Source organism: Malaclemys terrapin, chromosome 13, assembly GCF_027887155.1.
Source record: "Malaclemys terrapin pileata isolate rMalTer1 chromosome 13, rMalTer1.hap1, whole genome shotgun sequence".
NCBI lineage: Eukaryota > Metazoa > Chordata > Testudines > Emydidae > Malaclemys > Malaclemys terrapin.
In genome coordinates, this window is record NC_071517.1 from 32,712,599 (window position 1) to 32,729,679 (window position 17,081).

The window sequence follows — 17,081 nt, forward strand, 5'->3', positions numbered from 1 at the left end:
ATATTTCAGTTGATTTATAATTCTGTGGTAAAAATGAGAAGTCAGCAATTTTTCAGTCATAGTGTGGCTGTGACACTTTTGTATTTTTATGTCTGATTTTGTATGCAAGTAGTTTTTAAGTGAGGTGAAATTTGGGGGTATGCAAGACAAACCAGCCTCCTGAAAGGGGTACAGTAGTGTGGAAAGATTCACACCGACTGCATTATACTACAACTAATTTTATATTAAATTGTGAAGCACAATCCACCCCATCATTGCTCCCTACACTAAAGAAAACATAACACCAGAAATGCTGCTAAAATCCTGTTTTAATATAATGCCAAGATGACTATTTCTTTTCCTTTGGGAAAGCACCCAGTCTTTTCAGTTCAATTAATGCCGACTCTTTTTCTATACAGTAGTGTCTCATTTGCAGTGATGGAAAGTGTCTGGTTCATTAAGTCCACAGCCAGCAGGCTGGTCTCTTTTTAACTAGGATGCAAATTCTTTCTCACTGGCTTAGTCCAGAGATGATGGTCTCTTCTTCCCACCAGTGATGGTATCACTGAAGCAGGCTGCAGTGTGGAATGGTCTATCAGGCTCCAGTATGGAAAGTCTCTCACTGATTCAGTCTCTCATAGTCTCTCGTGAAGAATTGCTGGGGGAGACGTTGGTCCCTCTGGCAGAGTACAGGTTGGGGTTTTTTTTTTTGGCATGTCTAAAGCAACATCAGTTCTTTAATCAGGAGGGTGCTGAGGTGTCTCAGGCTGGCTTTGGTCCTCTCCCTTCTCCCCTCTTGTTCTTTCTCTGATCCCAGCCAGGAGGCACCCCAGGGAGAAGGGGAGGGATGTTGCTCTAGTGAAACCTCTTCGAGACCGGGGTGGCCGAGCGCCTGACCCGTTTCCTTGGCATCACCTGCTGCAGGGCGGCTTGCATCTGCGAAGGGCCAATCGTGGGGCGGCGGCTCTGCTTCCTCAGGCGTTCGGCCTCACTGGACACCTTTTTGTAGATGTCGTTCACGAAGGAGAACATCAGCCCTTTGGCCTTGGGTGATAGGAGCTTGTTGTCCCGTTGCAGCTGCCTCAGCATCTTGGCGTCGTATGGGGCGGGAGAGGGCTTCTTCCCCTGGGGGCTCTTTCCACGCTTCCCCGCTGGCTTCCGCCTGGCTTGCCTCCTTCGCTTGTCCCGGGACTTCCTCTGCTTGGCCTGGGACTTCCTCCCATAGTGCTTTTGTTTCCTCCGAGGCTGGGCCTTCTTCCTCCCTCTCTGGGAAGCAGCCATTGCTTCGCTCTGCTTTCACTCAGTTCAGCCCAACCCTTTCGCCTGCAAATGCTGCTGACCTTCCCCCTGCTGTACTCATATATAGTGGCAGGCATTCAAATGAGGGGCTGTCTCTGAGCCCCGTGATTGGCTGGCTGGAACAATGCCCCAGGCTAGTCACAATGGGATGATGTCGGTACAGACCCACATGCCTCATAATGGGCAACCAAGGGTTGTTCCCTCTCAGGGAAATGTAAGGGATGGTAACATCCCTCCTGCTGATTGGCTCGTGGTGGGATGTGTAGGGGTGTTTCCCCACCCCCATGTTTCCCCATTGGCACCTAGTCCAAGTCTCCTTGCCCAGTCAGTACCAGTCTCCTCCCCCCACATATCTCTCTGTCTCAGTCTGCCCTGCAGCTCTTGTCAGCTCTCCTGTCCAAGCTTCCCCCCTGCCAGCATCTTGTCACCCCACATCACCTGATCAGGTCAAGCTCTGGCCCCTGCAGCATTCTAGTCAATGGCTTCTTTCTCCATGCTGCTTTGGTACCCGGGAAGGGTTGAGAGCACAGGATCAGCAGGCCAGAGGAACCAAGTGCAGGGGAAGTCCTGCTCAGCCCCTGCAGGTCCAGGCTGGAGAATGCTCAGTGCAAGTGGAACCGTAGCAGATATTAGCTGCCAAACTCTTATCAAATCTCTACTGAGCATGTCAAATGGCAATGTGTTGAATGCTTAAAACTTAGCCATTTTTGTGTGTGTGTGTGTGTGTAGGAGTGTTCCACATGGACAGGAAAAGGAACATCCCTGATGGGGCCACACTGCCTGTCCATTTCAAGTCCCTGCTCCAAAACCCTAGAGCTTTTCAATCAAATGCCTGTGCAATTTTTTTTTAGACTGGGCAAATCCACATATTGTCCCCTAATCTTGCTCTCACAACGGCTTACCTGTTTCTGCTGAAACTTGCCAAACAAAGACATCCTAAGGCAGGCACCCGCATGGAGAATGTCAGCCCAAACACCAAAAGTTTGCGAAAGTTTTAAGCAACTGAAAACAGGGTCTTATGATGGGACGTGTCTAGAAACATTATCTATATTTACCTCTACCGGATCCAACTATAATTCTTGAGCACCATCTATTGGCATGTTATCTACTAACTAACTAACTAACTATATATAAATAGATAGCCTGTAGGGACTACCACAGTACAAATAAATAAAATAAAAATAAGAATACTGTGGACACTGGAGATTAAATAGTGTCTCTACTCCTATTGCACCTATTTGACTCAAATTATTATTATTAATCATGTTTATTATAGTAGTGCATAAGGAGCCACCAAGAGTGTGGCCCTCTTGTGGTAGGTGCTGGTACAACCTCAAAGTAGTCAATAGTCCCTGCCCCAAAGAGATTACAATGTAAATGACCGGATAGATGAGTGGCTTGCAACCTTTCCAGACTACTGTACCCCTTTCAGCACAGGCACCAACTTTTTTCTGCGCCGATGGGTGCTCGCGCCCCCGTCTTGCCCCTGTCCCGACTCCACCCCTGCCCCAAAGTCCCCGCCCTAACTCCACCCCTCCCTGCCCCTATTGGACCCCTCCCCAAATCCCCTCCCCAAGCATGCCGTGTTCCCCCTCCTCCCCCCTCCTTCCCAGGCTTGCCACACGAAACAGCTGTTTCGCGGTGCAAGCGCTGGGAGGGAGGGGGAGAAGCAGGACGCTACGGCGCGCTCAGGGGAAGAGGCGGACGTGAGCTGGGGGGGCAGGGAGCTGCCGGTGGGTGCAGAGCACCCACCAATTTTTCCCTGTGGGTGCTCCAGCCCCAAAGCACCCATGGAGTCGGCGCCTATGCCTTTCAGGAGGCTGATTTGTCTTGCATACCCCCAAGTTACACGTCACTTAAAAACGGCTTGCTTACAAAATCAGACCAAAATACAAAAATGTCACAGCCACACTGTTACTGAAAAATTGCTTCCTTTCTCATTTTTACCATATAATTATAAAATAAATCAATTGGAATATAAATATTGTACTTACATGTCAGTGTATAGCATATGGAGCAGTATAAAGAAGTCATTGTCGGTATGACATTTTAGTTTGCACTGACTTTGCCAGTGCTTTTTATGTAGCCTGGTGTAAAACTAGGCAAGTTGATGTACTAGATGAGTTGATGTACCCCCGGAAGACCTCTGAGTACCCCCAGGGGTACACATAGTCCTGGTTGAGAACCACTGAGATAGACACAGGGTGGGGGAAGGGGTAGAACACACTCGCAGAGTGAACAACATGACTGCAGCAACGTGATGGAAGTTGGACCTTTTTTTGGATGGGTTTAGTTAGGAGGGGATCAGCTAAAGGGAAGGGAAAGAGGGTGAGGGGGACAGAGCAGGGTAGAGAAGGGTAAGAGGGGAAGGGATGTGTGACAGTGATGTAGGAGGGCTTACTGAATTAAGTGTAAGTCTCGCTGGAGTCCATTGTATTAAATGCAAAGCTGCGGGCTGGGATGGTTTGTAACCTCTCCATGGGGGAGATGTGCTGTGAGCCCTGGGAAGTGTTGTGGAAAGAACTGGATCAAATAATGTGCCAGATAAGAATGGACTCTGGGGACAGTGTCAAGAGGTTTACCAGGGGAATCTGTAGGGGGAGGCACAGGTGCCGACTTTCCAAAATGCCGGGGGGGTGCTCGACCCCCGGCTGTGCCCCAGATCCTGCCCCCACTCCACCAAAGGCCCCACCCCTGCCCCGCCTCTTCCCGCTCCATCCCCACCCTGCCTCTTCCCTCCCCCGAGTGTGCCACCTCGCTCCTCCCCCCCAGCCTCCTGCACACCGTAAAACAGCTGATTACGGCAGGCACTAGGTGCAGGGAGGGAGAGGGAGGTGCTAATCCACTGGGCCCGCCGGTGGGTTGGAGGCACTGGGCGGGCAGGGGGAGCTGATAGGGGGACTGCCGGTGGGTGCTGAACACCCACCATTTTCCCCCCGTGGGTGCTCCAGCACCCACGGAGTCAGCACCTATGGGGGAAAGGGAATGCCAATTCCCCACCTCCGGTGATGCAAAAACCCAGCGTTTTGCAGCTGGGCCTGGACTGGGCCTTTGCTGACATGAGGCTGTAAAAGGAAAGACTAACCTGTTAATGGGTGTGCTCGCTCTGAACTAAGGCTATTAACCAACTTGTAATCACAAAAAATCCCCTTTGTGGAGGCTGGAGGACTGACTCCGACCAGAGGTTTTGTTGGAGTTGGGGGGTGATCTCTGGTAAATTATTGCAATCCAGGAAGGTTCTTTAATTGTTTTTAATGTGGTTTCTCTGTAACGCTTCCACCATAAGACTAAATGCACTGGCCTAGGAAGGGCTGTGTGGTAACTCGTAGGTGTGGGCAATTACAGCCTTTGGAGGGAAAACAAAATGCAGAGACTGGCCTGGGCAGACAGTCTGATTTACTTGGATTATCACTGTGCAGCCTGGAAAACCCCCGGTCAGGGAGGAGAGAGCTGCGAGTCTCTGCCTAAGAGAGGTGAGGGCTGCTTGAGGAGCCAGGAGCCACAGTGAGTACCCTGGAGGGTCAATGGAACGGGAATACAGGGGCAGTTGCTCTGAGCTGTGATAGTGAGGAGTAATGCAGAGGTGATGAGAAAGGGGGAATGGGAGGAACATAAGAACGGCCACACTGGGTCAGACCAAAGGTCCATCCAGCCCCACCCCCTGCCCCCCACCAGTGGCCAATGCCAAGTGCCCCAGAGGGAATGAACAGAACAGGCAATCATCAAATGATCCATCCCCTGTCGCTCACTCCCAGCTTCTGACAAACAGAGGCTAGGGACACCATCCTGGCTAACAGCCATTGATGGATCTATCCTCCAGGAACATATCTAGTTCTTTTTTGAACCCTGCTATGGTCTTGGCCTTCACAACATCCTCTGGCAAGGAGTTCCACAGGGGTTGACTGTGCGTTGTATGAAGAAATACTTTCATTTGGTCACCTCTAGTTTTTGTGTTAGGAGGGGTAAATAACACTTCCTTATTTACTTTCTCCACACCAGTCATGATTTTATATACCTCTATCATATCCCTCCCTTATTCGTCCCGTTTCCAAACTTAAAATTCCTAGTCTTATTAATCTCTCTTCACAGGGAAGCCATTCCATACCCCTAATAATTTTTGTTGCCCTTTTCTAAACATTTTGCAATGCCAATAAATCTTTTTTTTTTGAGATGGGCCGACCACATCTGCACACAGTATTCAATATGTGGGTGTACCATGGATTTATAGTTTTACAGATTTATACCATGGTTGGAGCAAACAGCCCATCAACACAGGTCAGAGAAAGACCAGTTGAAACTGTAGCATGTTCTCTGAATGTCCAAAAGACCCGAGGTCCCTGCTTCTGCTCTCATTGGCTGGAGTAGATTGGCCATTCTCTATTCTGCCCACATATGGGTAGGAGAAGCAACACCTGGACTGTAGTGCCCTCTTAGTGTGTGTGGGGTGGGGTGGGGGGGGGGAGTGTCTCCTCAGCATAGTTCTGCATTTGGGGATTACTCAAGGGAGGGGTGGCTATGGCTTGGCCCCATTTTACCTCCTCTCTCCCCGCTTTGGCTGAGTAAACACTTGGGAGAAAAGAAGCCTTGGTTAGAAATTCAGCACCCCCTAAACTCGTCAATCAAGGAGGGTCAGCACCTGCCGCCACTGCAGCTGACAGCTCTGAAATCCCCCTGCTGTGGCTTGGAGCTCCAGGTCCTCCTGCCGCCCATGGCAGCTGGGAGCTGTGCTCCCACCCCCATTGCCCACGGTGGCTTGGAGCTCCAGATCCCCCCTCACCCTCGGTGGTTGGAAGTGGAAAATGTCACAGAGGTCTCTGGAAGTCACAGGCATAATCTTGTCCTTCATCGTGACGAGGCAAAAGAGGGCACAGAAATAAATGGATTGTATTCACCATTCCATTGCACCCTTAACACATGCACACAAAAAAAGGTGGAGTTTGTGTCTGCCTATTCACAGGCCTGCAAGAGTGTTTGAAGAGAGGCTGCCTGGGTGTTGTTATTATTTGTATTGTATTAGTTGCAAGGACATAGGCACTGGAACAATTTGTACAGTGAAGGTGCTGAGAGCCATTGAACCATACTGTAAACCATGTATAGGATGGAAACCACTTCAAACCAGGAGGTGCTACCACACCTCCAGCACCCCTAGTTCCAGCACCTATGTGCAAGGAGCCTCAGGCATGGATCAGGATCCTGCCGTGCTGGGTGCCATTCAAACACAGAACAGATGGGAGGGGAAAGCTGGCTGTGCATATGTAACCTGCCTGGAGAGATTTTAACAATGGATTTCTCATGTCTGTCCTTGTGGGAAAGAAAAAGTGTGGTGGGGAGGCGGAGATGAAGAAAAATGGTGGGAGCCAGCCGAGGGGAAAGAGAAGGAGCATGGGGTTCTGTAGCTAATGTATGTCATAAACTTTATTTGTCAGGGAACTGATTTTCATCAAAGCACTGGAGATAGCCACAGATCTTTCTCTATAAAGCTAGTCCTTGAGTCTGTCTGTTGGCATAGCTAATGTCATTTGGGGAGATGATGTTACTACACCAGCAGAAAAACTCATTCTGTTAGCATAAGTTGTGGTCTAGCTGTAACAGAATAGCTCCATTGGCAAAACATTTGTAGTGTAGATAAGGCCTAAGTGTGGAAAGAGCAGTCTCCTCCCTGCTCTGGAGCTGTGTGCCTGGACCTATCAAAATAGCTGATTCCAGTATCACTAACCCTGTGTTTGAAAATCATAAGTCAAAGCCCCCAATCATGACTGGCTTAAAATTCATGAGATTCCCAGCTGAGATTCTCATTCCATCTCTTGGTTCCAGCAGCTGGGCCTTCGAGTAAACCTCCAGCTATTGTGAGACGTGTGATGTAAATTGTGAGAGATGGCACTGCTTTGATTCTTTTCCTGTACTTAGCCATCCCTCCTCTTCCCCTCGTGGCGATCACTTGACTGTGAGCATTAAGAAATCAAGCAAAAAGAACAGGAGGAGTACTTGTGGTACCTTAGAGACTAACAAATTTATTAGAGCATAAGCTTTCGTGGACTACTGCCCAGTTCTTCGGATGCAAGAAATCAAGGTGTCCCAGCTGAAGAACTAGATCACCCTCTTTCTGATGGGACAGAGACATGCAGTAACATTAAAGCCTGGCATTCAGAGGCCTCAAAAAAATCATTAGGGGGGCTTAAAAATCATGATATTTCATTGTTAAAAACAGTACATTTGGGGTTCTTTTTCTTTGCCTTCTGGTTTTTAAGCCATTTGAATCCATTCAGGGCATATTTTCAAGCTTTTCTTTGCAGCTGGACTAGAAACTTCTTAAAAAAAAAACAAAGAAAGCTAGCTGAAGGTCGTAATCACATGACTCCTGGAGCTGGAACTTTAAGAAAAACACCAGCTATCGCAAGAGTTGACAACATTGAGGGCTTGTCTACACTTGAAAGTTAATGCAAATTAAGAGAGATTGTGAATGTAAAGCGCAGTAGCTGCTCCTGACCAATGGACACTGGTATTCTTGAACAAGAGTGCCTTGTTTCTGATTAGTTTAACTCTAACAGTTGGTTAAACACAAACAAGGCATTCTTGTTTTGGAATAAGAATCTCCACACACGCCGCTGATCAGGAACAACTCTAAGGGCTTGTTTTCACTGTAACAGTTAGGGTGAGTTAACACACTCAAGTTACTGCATACTTTTTTAAATAAATTGCATACTTGACCTAGCCTAGGTGGAGTGAAAACAACTGACTACACTTCACCACAGTACTCTAACTAAACAGGGTGATATGGCCTTAGCAGAGGGATTGGATTTGCTGTTACATTCCCCCACACTGCATTACTAGCTTCAACCCCTCCTCCCAATGGGCTAGTTAGTTCAAATTTAAGCACCACTTAACCTGAGCTACAGATTTTTATGTATGGACAGGAATCAAATTAGGGGTAACAGTCAAGTTATAACTCGAGCTAACTGTGTTGTGAAAACACATCCTAATGTAGGAAGTCCTGAGCCTGCTGAAGGTAGAAGAATTGTTCCCAAAGCTATCTGCTTTGCAGCAGCTTTCAGCCCGACGTCCACTAGGGATAGGGTTAAATGCGACATGGAGTTGGGGGTGGTGGCTTCTAAAGGGGAGGCGGCTCTTTGGCCTTGGTGTTTTCCAGGCTTGCAATAGCATTGATCAGTAACTGGCTGCATTGTTTTCCAAGTGGTGCGCTCACCTCTGCCTGATTTTTAGCTTAAACACCAAACAGGGTTGCAGAGAAGCTGAACCCCAGACCGGAGTGAGTCTAACCCACTCCCCTTTCTCTCACTAACACAGCGGGAGCGGCTGGCTCAGTCTCGCTCTGTCTGCGTGTGGGTCTGGGTGTTTTGCGGGGCAGGTTTTAGGGGCGTGTGAACAACAGAAAGACAAAGCAAACTGCTGAAGCAAAATGAACTAGAAACATGCATCTTCAGGGAAATGAGGATACATTTGTTTGAAGTTTACTCCTATCAGTGTCAGGATGGCCGAGTGGTCTAAGGCGCCAGACTCAAGATTCTATCTTCCCCTCTCCTGGGTGTTCTGGTCTCTGTATAGAGGCGTGGGTTCAAATCCCACTTCTGACACATTTTTTCTTTCCTGTTTGAGCTTTTTTTTTTTTTTTTCTCCCATAAAGGGAGATTTAGTTACATTGAATTAAAAAATGGGAAAACACAGACAAGGGAACCATTTCTCTCTCACTCACTTCTCATTGTTTCTTTCTTTCCATGTAGGGGTTGATGTTTTGGAGAGAACTCACCATTATATTCTTTTATGCCACAAAATAACAATCCTGAAAATACAACATATTACAATAATTAGCGTAACAATAATTCAGGCAATTGTCCCTTGCCTCTGTTTGCCAGAAGCTGGGAATGGGCGAGAGGGGATGTATCACTTGATGATTATCTGTTCTATTCATTCCCTTTGAAGCACCTGGCATTGGTCGCTATCAGAAGACAGGATACTGGGCTAGATGGACATTTGGTCTGACCTAGTATGGCCATTCTTATGAGAATTCTGGGGAAAAAATTGTTAGTCACAGGTATAATACGTTTTCTTTGGGACATGACATTACAATTGTCAAAAAAACAAACCAAAACCTTCACTGGTTTGCATAGGATTTTTCCTTGAAGAGTCAGGACTGCAGACCTGGGGTAAGCGACAGAGTGTGCCCCTGTGTCCACACTTTACACATGATGGCAATACTCTTTGTATAAAGTATATCTTGTAAGGTATTGTTTGAAAATTCATAATTTGCTGCTCATTATTGTCCTGCTAAAATGTGTGTGGCGATATTGTATTTGAAGTTATAAGACTCCACTGTATGTTGTTATTAACACATGTTCCAAGCTGAGCATGGCAAACAGGTCTGGAATCTGTGCCCAGCTTAATTTGTATTGAAGCAGTAAACAGAATCATCAAGCAGGAAGGGTAGACAAAGGGTAGACAAAGAAACCTCAAACAGGTGAGGAAAGCAGCAGGGAACACCCTTTCTTGTAGACTCTGTCCCCTGAATCTCATATGGAATGACACTATAAAAAGGGGGACAAACATCCTAAGGTACCCCCACCTCTTCCTCTCTCTGTCCATTGATTCACTACACCAGAAGGAACAAAGGAAGCAATCATTAAAGAGGAGCAGAGGTCTAAACCTAATGACCTCTAGGGTGCAGGTGTTGCGAGAAAAGGCAGAGGCTTGTCTCAAAGGTTGATTTTCAGGAGATGGCTGCCAGGGAGCTGCTATGCTTGGCACCCAGGCCCCATTTTCTCCCTCTCTATTCAGAGTGAAGATGAAGCCACCTTTAGCTCTTTTGCTCCCCAGAAGGTTTCTGTCCACCCTGAGCTCAACTGAAGATACTCATGTTTGGATTTGGCCAGTGCAAAGTCCCAGTCAAAGTCCCCACCCGAGACCGTCCCTGGAGCAGATGGCAGCCATCCTGCTTGGGGCCAGCCACCAGACCCTCCAGGGGGACTTGCCTCTACCCTCTGGGGGAAAGTGAAAACACAGCTGTGTAGACGACTGAAGGCTGAAAACAGGTTCTAGGTAGTGTGCATTCTTGAGTCATGAAGACACCCAGCAAAGCTGCATTGGGGGTGTAGTGGTTAACAGGACTACCTTCTAAGCAGTTGGTCTGGGTGCAATTTCCAACCAATGCAGTGTTTTCCCCAGAGCTTTGCCTGCTTTTACCACAGCAATTGCAGTGTTGCAAAGTACAAAGAGAAGAGGAACTCTTCTGGTCTGCTAATAGCTCTGTAGTGTAATGGAACTCATGTTGAACTTCTAAGAAATGATGCTTCGTATGTGTGGGGACAGTCATGTGAAGGTTGTGGGTTCAAACCCCACCTGTGTTGCTCTAGCTGCTCCTTTGCTTCCAGTGTGGCTCCTATGGAATAAGCAGCCACTTGGGTGTGACCAAAAGGGGCCGACAGAAAGGCCCATCTGGCTAACAGGAAGTAGAAGTCTCAATGGTGCAGGGAGGCATGTGTTTGTCCCTAGAGAACGAAGGGAAAAAATGGGAGGGCAAAAAAGAGACCAAAGCCACCTTCCAGCAGCTGAGGCCTGCTGCAAGCTTTCTGCGGCTGCTCCTTTCTGGCCCAGCTGGGTGTCCCTTACTGGGATTTGGGTGCTGCTCCTGAGCGATGGGCAGATGGGTCCAGCAATCCCTGGCCTGGCACTGAAGAGGCTGACATTTAAGCTTCTCCCCTAACAGGAAGTGTTGACTCTTAAACCTCCCCACCTTCTGCTGCAGCCTTAAACCTTCTCGTGTGGCTTCTCCTGCAGGGGACCATGGGCCCCGCTGGGCTCCACTTGAGGAGGAAACCTTGGCTGGAAAGACTTGCGGCCAGCAAGTCAGTCTCTTGCGTCCAAAGGGTAGAGCTAGTGGGCCTGCCCCTTAGTTTCCAGCCCAGCAGCTCAGGCTGGTGCTCCCACAAGTGGTGGTTCCAGGTAATGCATATTCTTGTTTCTGGAGTACCAAATGATTGTGGTGGAACTGCTAGGCAAGGCTGAGAGCTTCTTAATGAGGCTTTGATTCCTAAGCCCTTTATCACCCATCAACCCTTAGCCAGGCGGCAGGGCTACTCAGGAAGACCAGGGCTTTAAAAAGCCTGCCCCTTAGCGACCAGAGGAGCTAGGGAACAGGGGAGTTTTGCGAGGGAGTTTACAGGGCTAGTGGGGGGGGGGGGGGGGGGGGAGAAGAGAAGGGGGACTTGGATAAACTTATATTCTTTAAACTTAAAGACAAAAACACCCCCTGATAAAAACAACCAAGGAACAAGCTTCAGGAGTAAAAAGATAACGCAGGCAGAAGTCTAGCAACAGAGTAGGGACTATCCTATTTATTGCACCCAATGCAGCATGTATGATTACCTGTCCTATGGAGTATGTGTGCATTCAGTGCAAGGAGCTCCTGGCCCTCAGAGACCATGTACGGGTTTTGGAGACCAGAGTGCCTGAACTGGAGGAGCTATGGGAGACAGAGAGGTACATAGATGAGACTTTCTGGGACACAGTAGAACAGTCCTACCCCTGGTCTCACAGGTTCTGTGCTGTTGAGGGGAATGAAAGTCTCAGGGAAGGAGAGCATCCAACTGGAGCAGAGTGAAACGATCCCATAGTTGGGACCCTCTGTGATGGGTTCGGTCACAGAGACCCCCTTGGGACTGTCCCCTGACATGCTTAAGTTATCTCTGAGCCTGTTTCCCCTGCCAGCTTTGGACTCCAGAACCCTGCCTTATTGAGCCAGACAATCTAGCCTGCTGCAACACAGATCCAGGTCTGGCCCACGCCCCCAAAGCTGCAGATGTTAACCAAAAACTGCTCAGCAGGTCACCTATCTCCAGCACCCAGACACACAGTTCCCCATGGGATCCAAACCCCAAATAAATCCGTTTTACTCTGCATAAAGCTTATACAGGGTAAACTCATAAATTGTCTCACACTGATAGAGAGATTTGCACAGCTGTTTGCTCCCCCAGTTATTAATCACTTACTCTGGGTTAATTAATACACAAGTGATATTAAGTACAAAAAGTAGGATTTAAGTGGTTTCAAGTAATAACAGACAGAACAAAGTAAGTCACCAAGCAAAATAAAACAAAAACACGCAAGTCTAAGCCTAATACATTAAGAAACTAATTACAGGTAAAATCTCACCCTCAGAGATGTTCCAATAAGCTTCTTTCACAGACTAGACTCCTTTCTAGTCTGGGCCCAATCCTTTCCCCTGGTACAGTCCTTGTTAGTTCCAGCAGACACCTTAGGTGGAAACTAGGGGTTTTCTCTTGACTGGCAACCTCCTTTGTTCTGTTCCCCCCGTTATAGTTTTGGCATAAGGCGAGAATTTTTTGTCTCTGGGTCCCTACCCCTACTTCTAAATGGAAAAGCACCAGGTTTAAGATGGATTTCAGTATCAGGTGACATGTTCACATATCCTGTGAAACCCAAGCCTCCATTCTTTCAGGGCTGGCCCCCAGATACCCAGGAAGGTTTGCAAGTAAACAGAGCCATTTACAGGTCATTGATTCTGAACCACCCTTAATGGCTTCCACTTAATATGTTTACATCAGTAATACAAATTTATATCTTATTCCCCTAACTCCAGATATAGAAATAATACATGCAAACAAATAGGATGAACACACTCAGTAGATTATAAGCTTTGTAATGATACCTTACAAGAGACCTTTTGCATAAAGCATATTTCAGTTACATTATATTCACACTCATAAGCATATATCCATAAAACATGGAGTGCAACGTCACACCCTCCTTCCAGATGATGTTGTGGTAATCTCTTGCACTGAGGATACCTCTCCGAGGGAGGGAACTCCAGTTATTAGGAAGAGACAGGTATTAGTAATGAGCGAGTCGATCACTAGAAACAAAGATAGCTGGGTTTGCAATGACTGGGAGCACCGCATGGTGACTTTCCCGCCTGGTGCGAAGGTTGTGGATCTCTCAAGACATCTAGATAGACTTGTGTAGTGCTGGGGAAGAGCTGGTGGTCATGGTACATGTAGGTACCAAAGACATAGGGAAGGATAGGAGAGAGTTCCTGGTGGCCAAATTTAGGCTGCTAGGTAAGAGACTGATGTCCAGGACTTCCATGGTAGCATTCTCTGAAATGCTTCCAGTTCGACACGTGGGGCCAGTTAGACAGGCAGAACTGCAGGGTTTCAATGTGTGGATGGGACAATGGTGTAGGGAGGATGGGTTTAGATTTATTAGGAACTGGGTAAACTTTTGGGAAAGCGGGAGCCTGTACAAGAAGGATGGACTCCATCTAAACCAAAATGGAACCAGATTGCTGGCACTTAAAATTTAAAAAGTTTTTAAACTAAGGGCTGCAGGAAATCTGATGGGTGCAGAGGAGCATGTGGTTCAGACATCCCTTAGGGGAGGATCTATTAATGGGGCTTCTCTATGTCCTAGTAAGGAGGAGAGGATGGAAGATGAAAAAATACAGGTAGGATCTGATGAGAAACAGTCATATGGAAAATGTCCCAGTTAATTACATCATGTAATGGCAGACAGCTAAAAAGTGACAAGTTTTTAAAGTGCTTGTATACTAATGCTAGAAGTCTAAATAATAAGATGGGTGAACTAGAGTGCCTCATATTAAATGAGGATGTTGATATAATAGGCATCACAGAAACTTGGTGGAATAAGGATAATCAATGGGACACAGTAATACTAGAGTTCAAAATATATCAGGAGGACAGAAGAGGTCATTCTGGTGAGGGAGTGGCATTATATGTGAAAGAAAGCAAAGAATCAAATGAAGTAAAAATCTTAAATGAACCAAACTGTACTGTAAAATCTCTATAGATTGAAATTCCATTCTCTAATAAGAATATAGCAGTAGGGATATAATACTGACCACCTGACCAGGACAGTGATAGTGACTGTGAAATGCTCAGGGATAAGAGAGGCTATTAAAATAAAAAACTCAATAGCAATAGGGGAATTCAACTATCCCCATATTGACTGGGTACATGTCACCTCAGGACAGGCTGCAGAGCTAAAGTTTCTTGACACCTTAAATGACTGCTTCTTGGAGCAGCTAATCCTGGAACCCACAAGAGGAGAGGCAATTCTTGATTTAGTCCTAAATGGAGCACACAATCTGGTCCAAGAGGTGACTATAGCCGGACTGCTTGGTGATATTCACCATAATATAATGTGACAAAGTTCCTCCTCTATCTTGGTGGGTCCTGCACTTATTGGCAGATTTTCTTGCCTCAGAGATTCACCATGTGGGTTGGGGAACAGCCCAGAGGCCTTCCCTTCTGGAAGAACCCACAGTCCAGGTCAATTGGGAGGATTGGGGGGAACCCAGGCCCACCCTCTACTCCGGGTTCCAGCCCAGGGCCCTGTGGACTGCAGCTGTCTATAGTGCCTCCTGTAACAGCTACATGACAGCTACAACTCCCTGGGCTACTTCCCCATGGCCTCCTCCAAACACCTTCCTTATTCTCACCACAGGACCTTCCACCTGGTGTCTGATAACGCTTGTGTTCCTCAATCCTCCAGCAGCACACCCTCACTCTCAGCTCCTTGCACCTCTTGCTCCTCACACTCACACCACAAACTGAAGTGACCTCCTTTTAAAACCCAGGTGCCCTCATTAGCCAGCCTTAATTGATTCTAGCAGCTTCTTCTTAATTGGCTCCAGGTGTCCTAATTAGCTTGCCTACCTTAACTGGTTCTAGCAGGTTCCTGATTACTCTAGTGTCACTCAGGGAACAGAAAACTACTCATCCAGTGACCAGTATATTTGCCCTCTACCAGACTCCTGTACCCCAATGGTCTGGGTCTGTCACAATAATTAAATTTAACATCCTTGTGGTGAGGAAAACACCACAGCAGCCCAACACTGTAGCATTTAATTTCAGAAAGGGGAACTACACAAGAATGAGGAAGTTAGTTAAACAGAAATTAAAAGATACAGCACCAAAAATGAAATCCCTGCAAGCTGCATGGAAACTTTTTAAAGACACCATAATAGAGGCTCAACTTGAATGTATACCCCAAATTTAAAAACACAGTAAGAGAACCATAGAAGTGCCACCGTGGTTAAACAACAAAGTAAAAGAAGCAGTGAGAGGCAAAAAGGCATCTTTTAAGAAGTGGAAGTTAAATCCTAGTGAGGAAAATAGAAAGGATCATAAACACTGGCAAATAAAGTGTAAAAATATAATTAGGAAGGCCAAAAAAGAATTTGAAGACCAGCTAGTCAAAGACTCAAAAAGTAATATCAAAAATTGTTTTAAGTACATCAGAAGCAGGAAGCCTGCTAAACAACCAGTGGAGCCACTGTACGATTGAGATGCTAAATCATAGAATCATAGAATATCAGGGTTGGAAGGGACCTCAGGAGGTCATCTAGTCCAACCCCCTGCTCAAAGCAGGACCAATTCCCAACTAAATCATCCCAGCCAGAGCTTTGTCAAGCCGGGCCTTACAAACCTCCAAAGAAGGAGACTCCACCACCTCCCTAGGTAATGCATTCCAGTGCTTCACCACCCTCCTAGTGAAAAAGTTTTTCCTAATATCCAACCTAGACCTCCCCCACTGCAACTTGAGACCATTGCTCCTTGTTCTGTCATCTGCCACCACTGAGAACAGCCGAGATCCATCCTCTTTGGAACCCCCCCTCAGGTAGTTGAAGGCAGCTATCAAATCCCCCCTCATTCTTCTCTTCTGGAGACTAAACAATCCCAGTTCCCTCAGCCTCTCCTCATAAGTCATGTGCTCCAGACCCCTAATCATTTTTGTTGCCCTCCGCTGGACTCTTTCCTATTTTTCCACATCCTTCTTGTAGTGTGGGGCCCAAAACTGGACACAGTATTCCAGATGAGGCCTCACCAATGTCGAATAAAGGAGAACGATCACGTTCCTCGATCTGCTGGCAATGCCCCTACTTATACAGCCCAAAATGCTGTTAGCCTTCTTGGCAACAAAAGCACACTGTTGACTCATATCCAGCTTCTCATCCACTGTGACCCCAAGGTCCTTTTCTGCAGAAATGCTACCCAGCCATTCGGTCCCTAGTCTGTAGCAGTGCATGGGATTCTTCCGTCCTAAGTGCAGGACTCTGCACTTGTCCTTGTTGAACCTCATCAGGTTTTTTTTGGCCCAATCCTCTAATTTGTCTAGGTCCCTCTGTATCCGATCCCTACCCTCTAGTGTATCTACCACGCCTCCCAGTTTAGTGTCATCTGCAAACTTGCTGAGAGTGCAGTCCACACCATCCTCCAGATCATTAATAAAGATATTAAACAAAAACGGCCCCAGGACCGATCCTTGGGCCACTCCGCTTGAAACCGGCTGCCAACTAGACATGGAGCCATTGATCACTACCCGTTGAGACCGACGATCTAGCCAGCTTTCTATCCACCTTACAGTCCATTCATCCAGCCCATAATTCTTTAACTTGGCAGCAAGAATACTGTGGGAGACCGTATCAAAAGCTTTGCTAAAGTCAAGGAATAACACATCCACTGCTTTCCCCTCATCCACAGAGCCAGTTATCTCCTCATAGAAGGCAATTAGGTTAGTCAAGCACGACTTCCCCTTGGTGAATCCATGCTGACTGTTCCTGATCACTTTCCTCTCCTCTAAGTGTTTCATAATTGATTCCTTGAGGACCTGCTCCATGATTTTTCCAGGGATTGAGGTGAGGCTGACTGGCCTGTAGTTCCCCAGATCCTCCTTCTTCCCTTTTTTAAAGATGGGCACTACATTAGCCTTTTTCCAGTCATCCGGGACCTCCCCCGATGGCCATGAGTTTT

General features: G+C 47.1%; 1 protein-coding gene and 1 non-coding gene across 2 annotated transcripts; one reads left to right on the forward strand and one right to left on the reverse strand.

Annotated features, from left to right (window-relative positions):
- Positions 1-834: 834 nt before the first annotated feature.
- LOC128847923 (uncharacterized) lies at positions 835-1,260 on the reverse strand. The gene has a single exon (XM_054047653.1). The coding sequence runs from the start codon at positions 1,258-1,260 to the stop codon at positions 835-837; it is 426 nt and encodes a 141-aa protein (XP_053903628.1).
- A 7,501-nt stretch (positions 1,261-8,761) lies between these two features.
- Positions 8,762-8,870, forward strand: TRNAL-CAA (transfer RNA leucine (anticodon CAA)). Its single transcript has 2 exons — positions 8,762-8,799; positions 8,825-8,870. It is a non-coding gene; the product is annotated as a tRNA-Leu (tRNA).
- The last annotated feature ends 8,211 nt before the right edge of the window (positions 8,871-17,081 follow it).

What these genes read in the sequence shown, in the direction of transcription:
- LOC128847923 (XM_054047653.1), bottom strand. Translation starts at nt 1,260, where the DNA reads ATGGCTGCTTCCCAGAGAGGGAGGAAGAAGGCCCAGCCTCGGAGGAAA.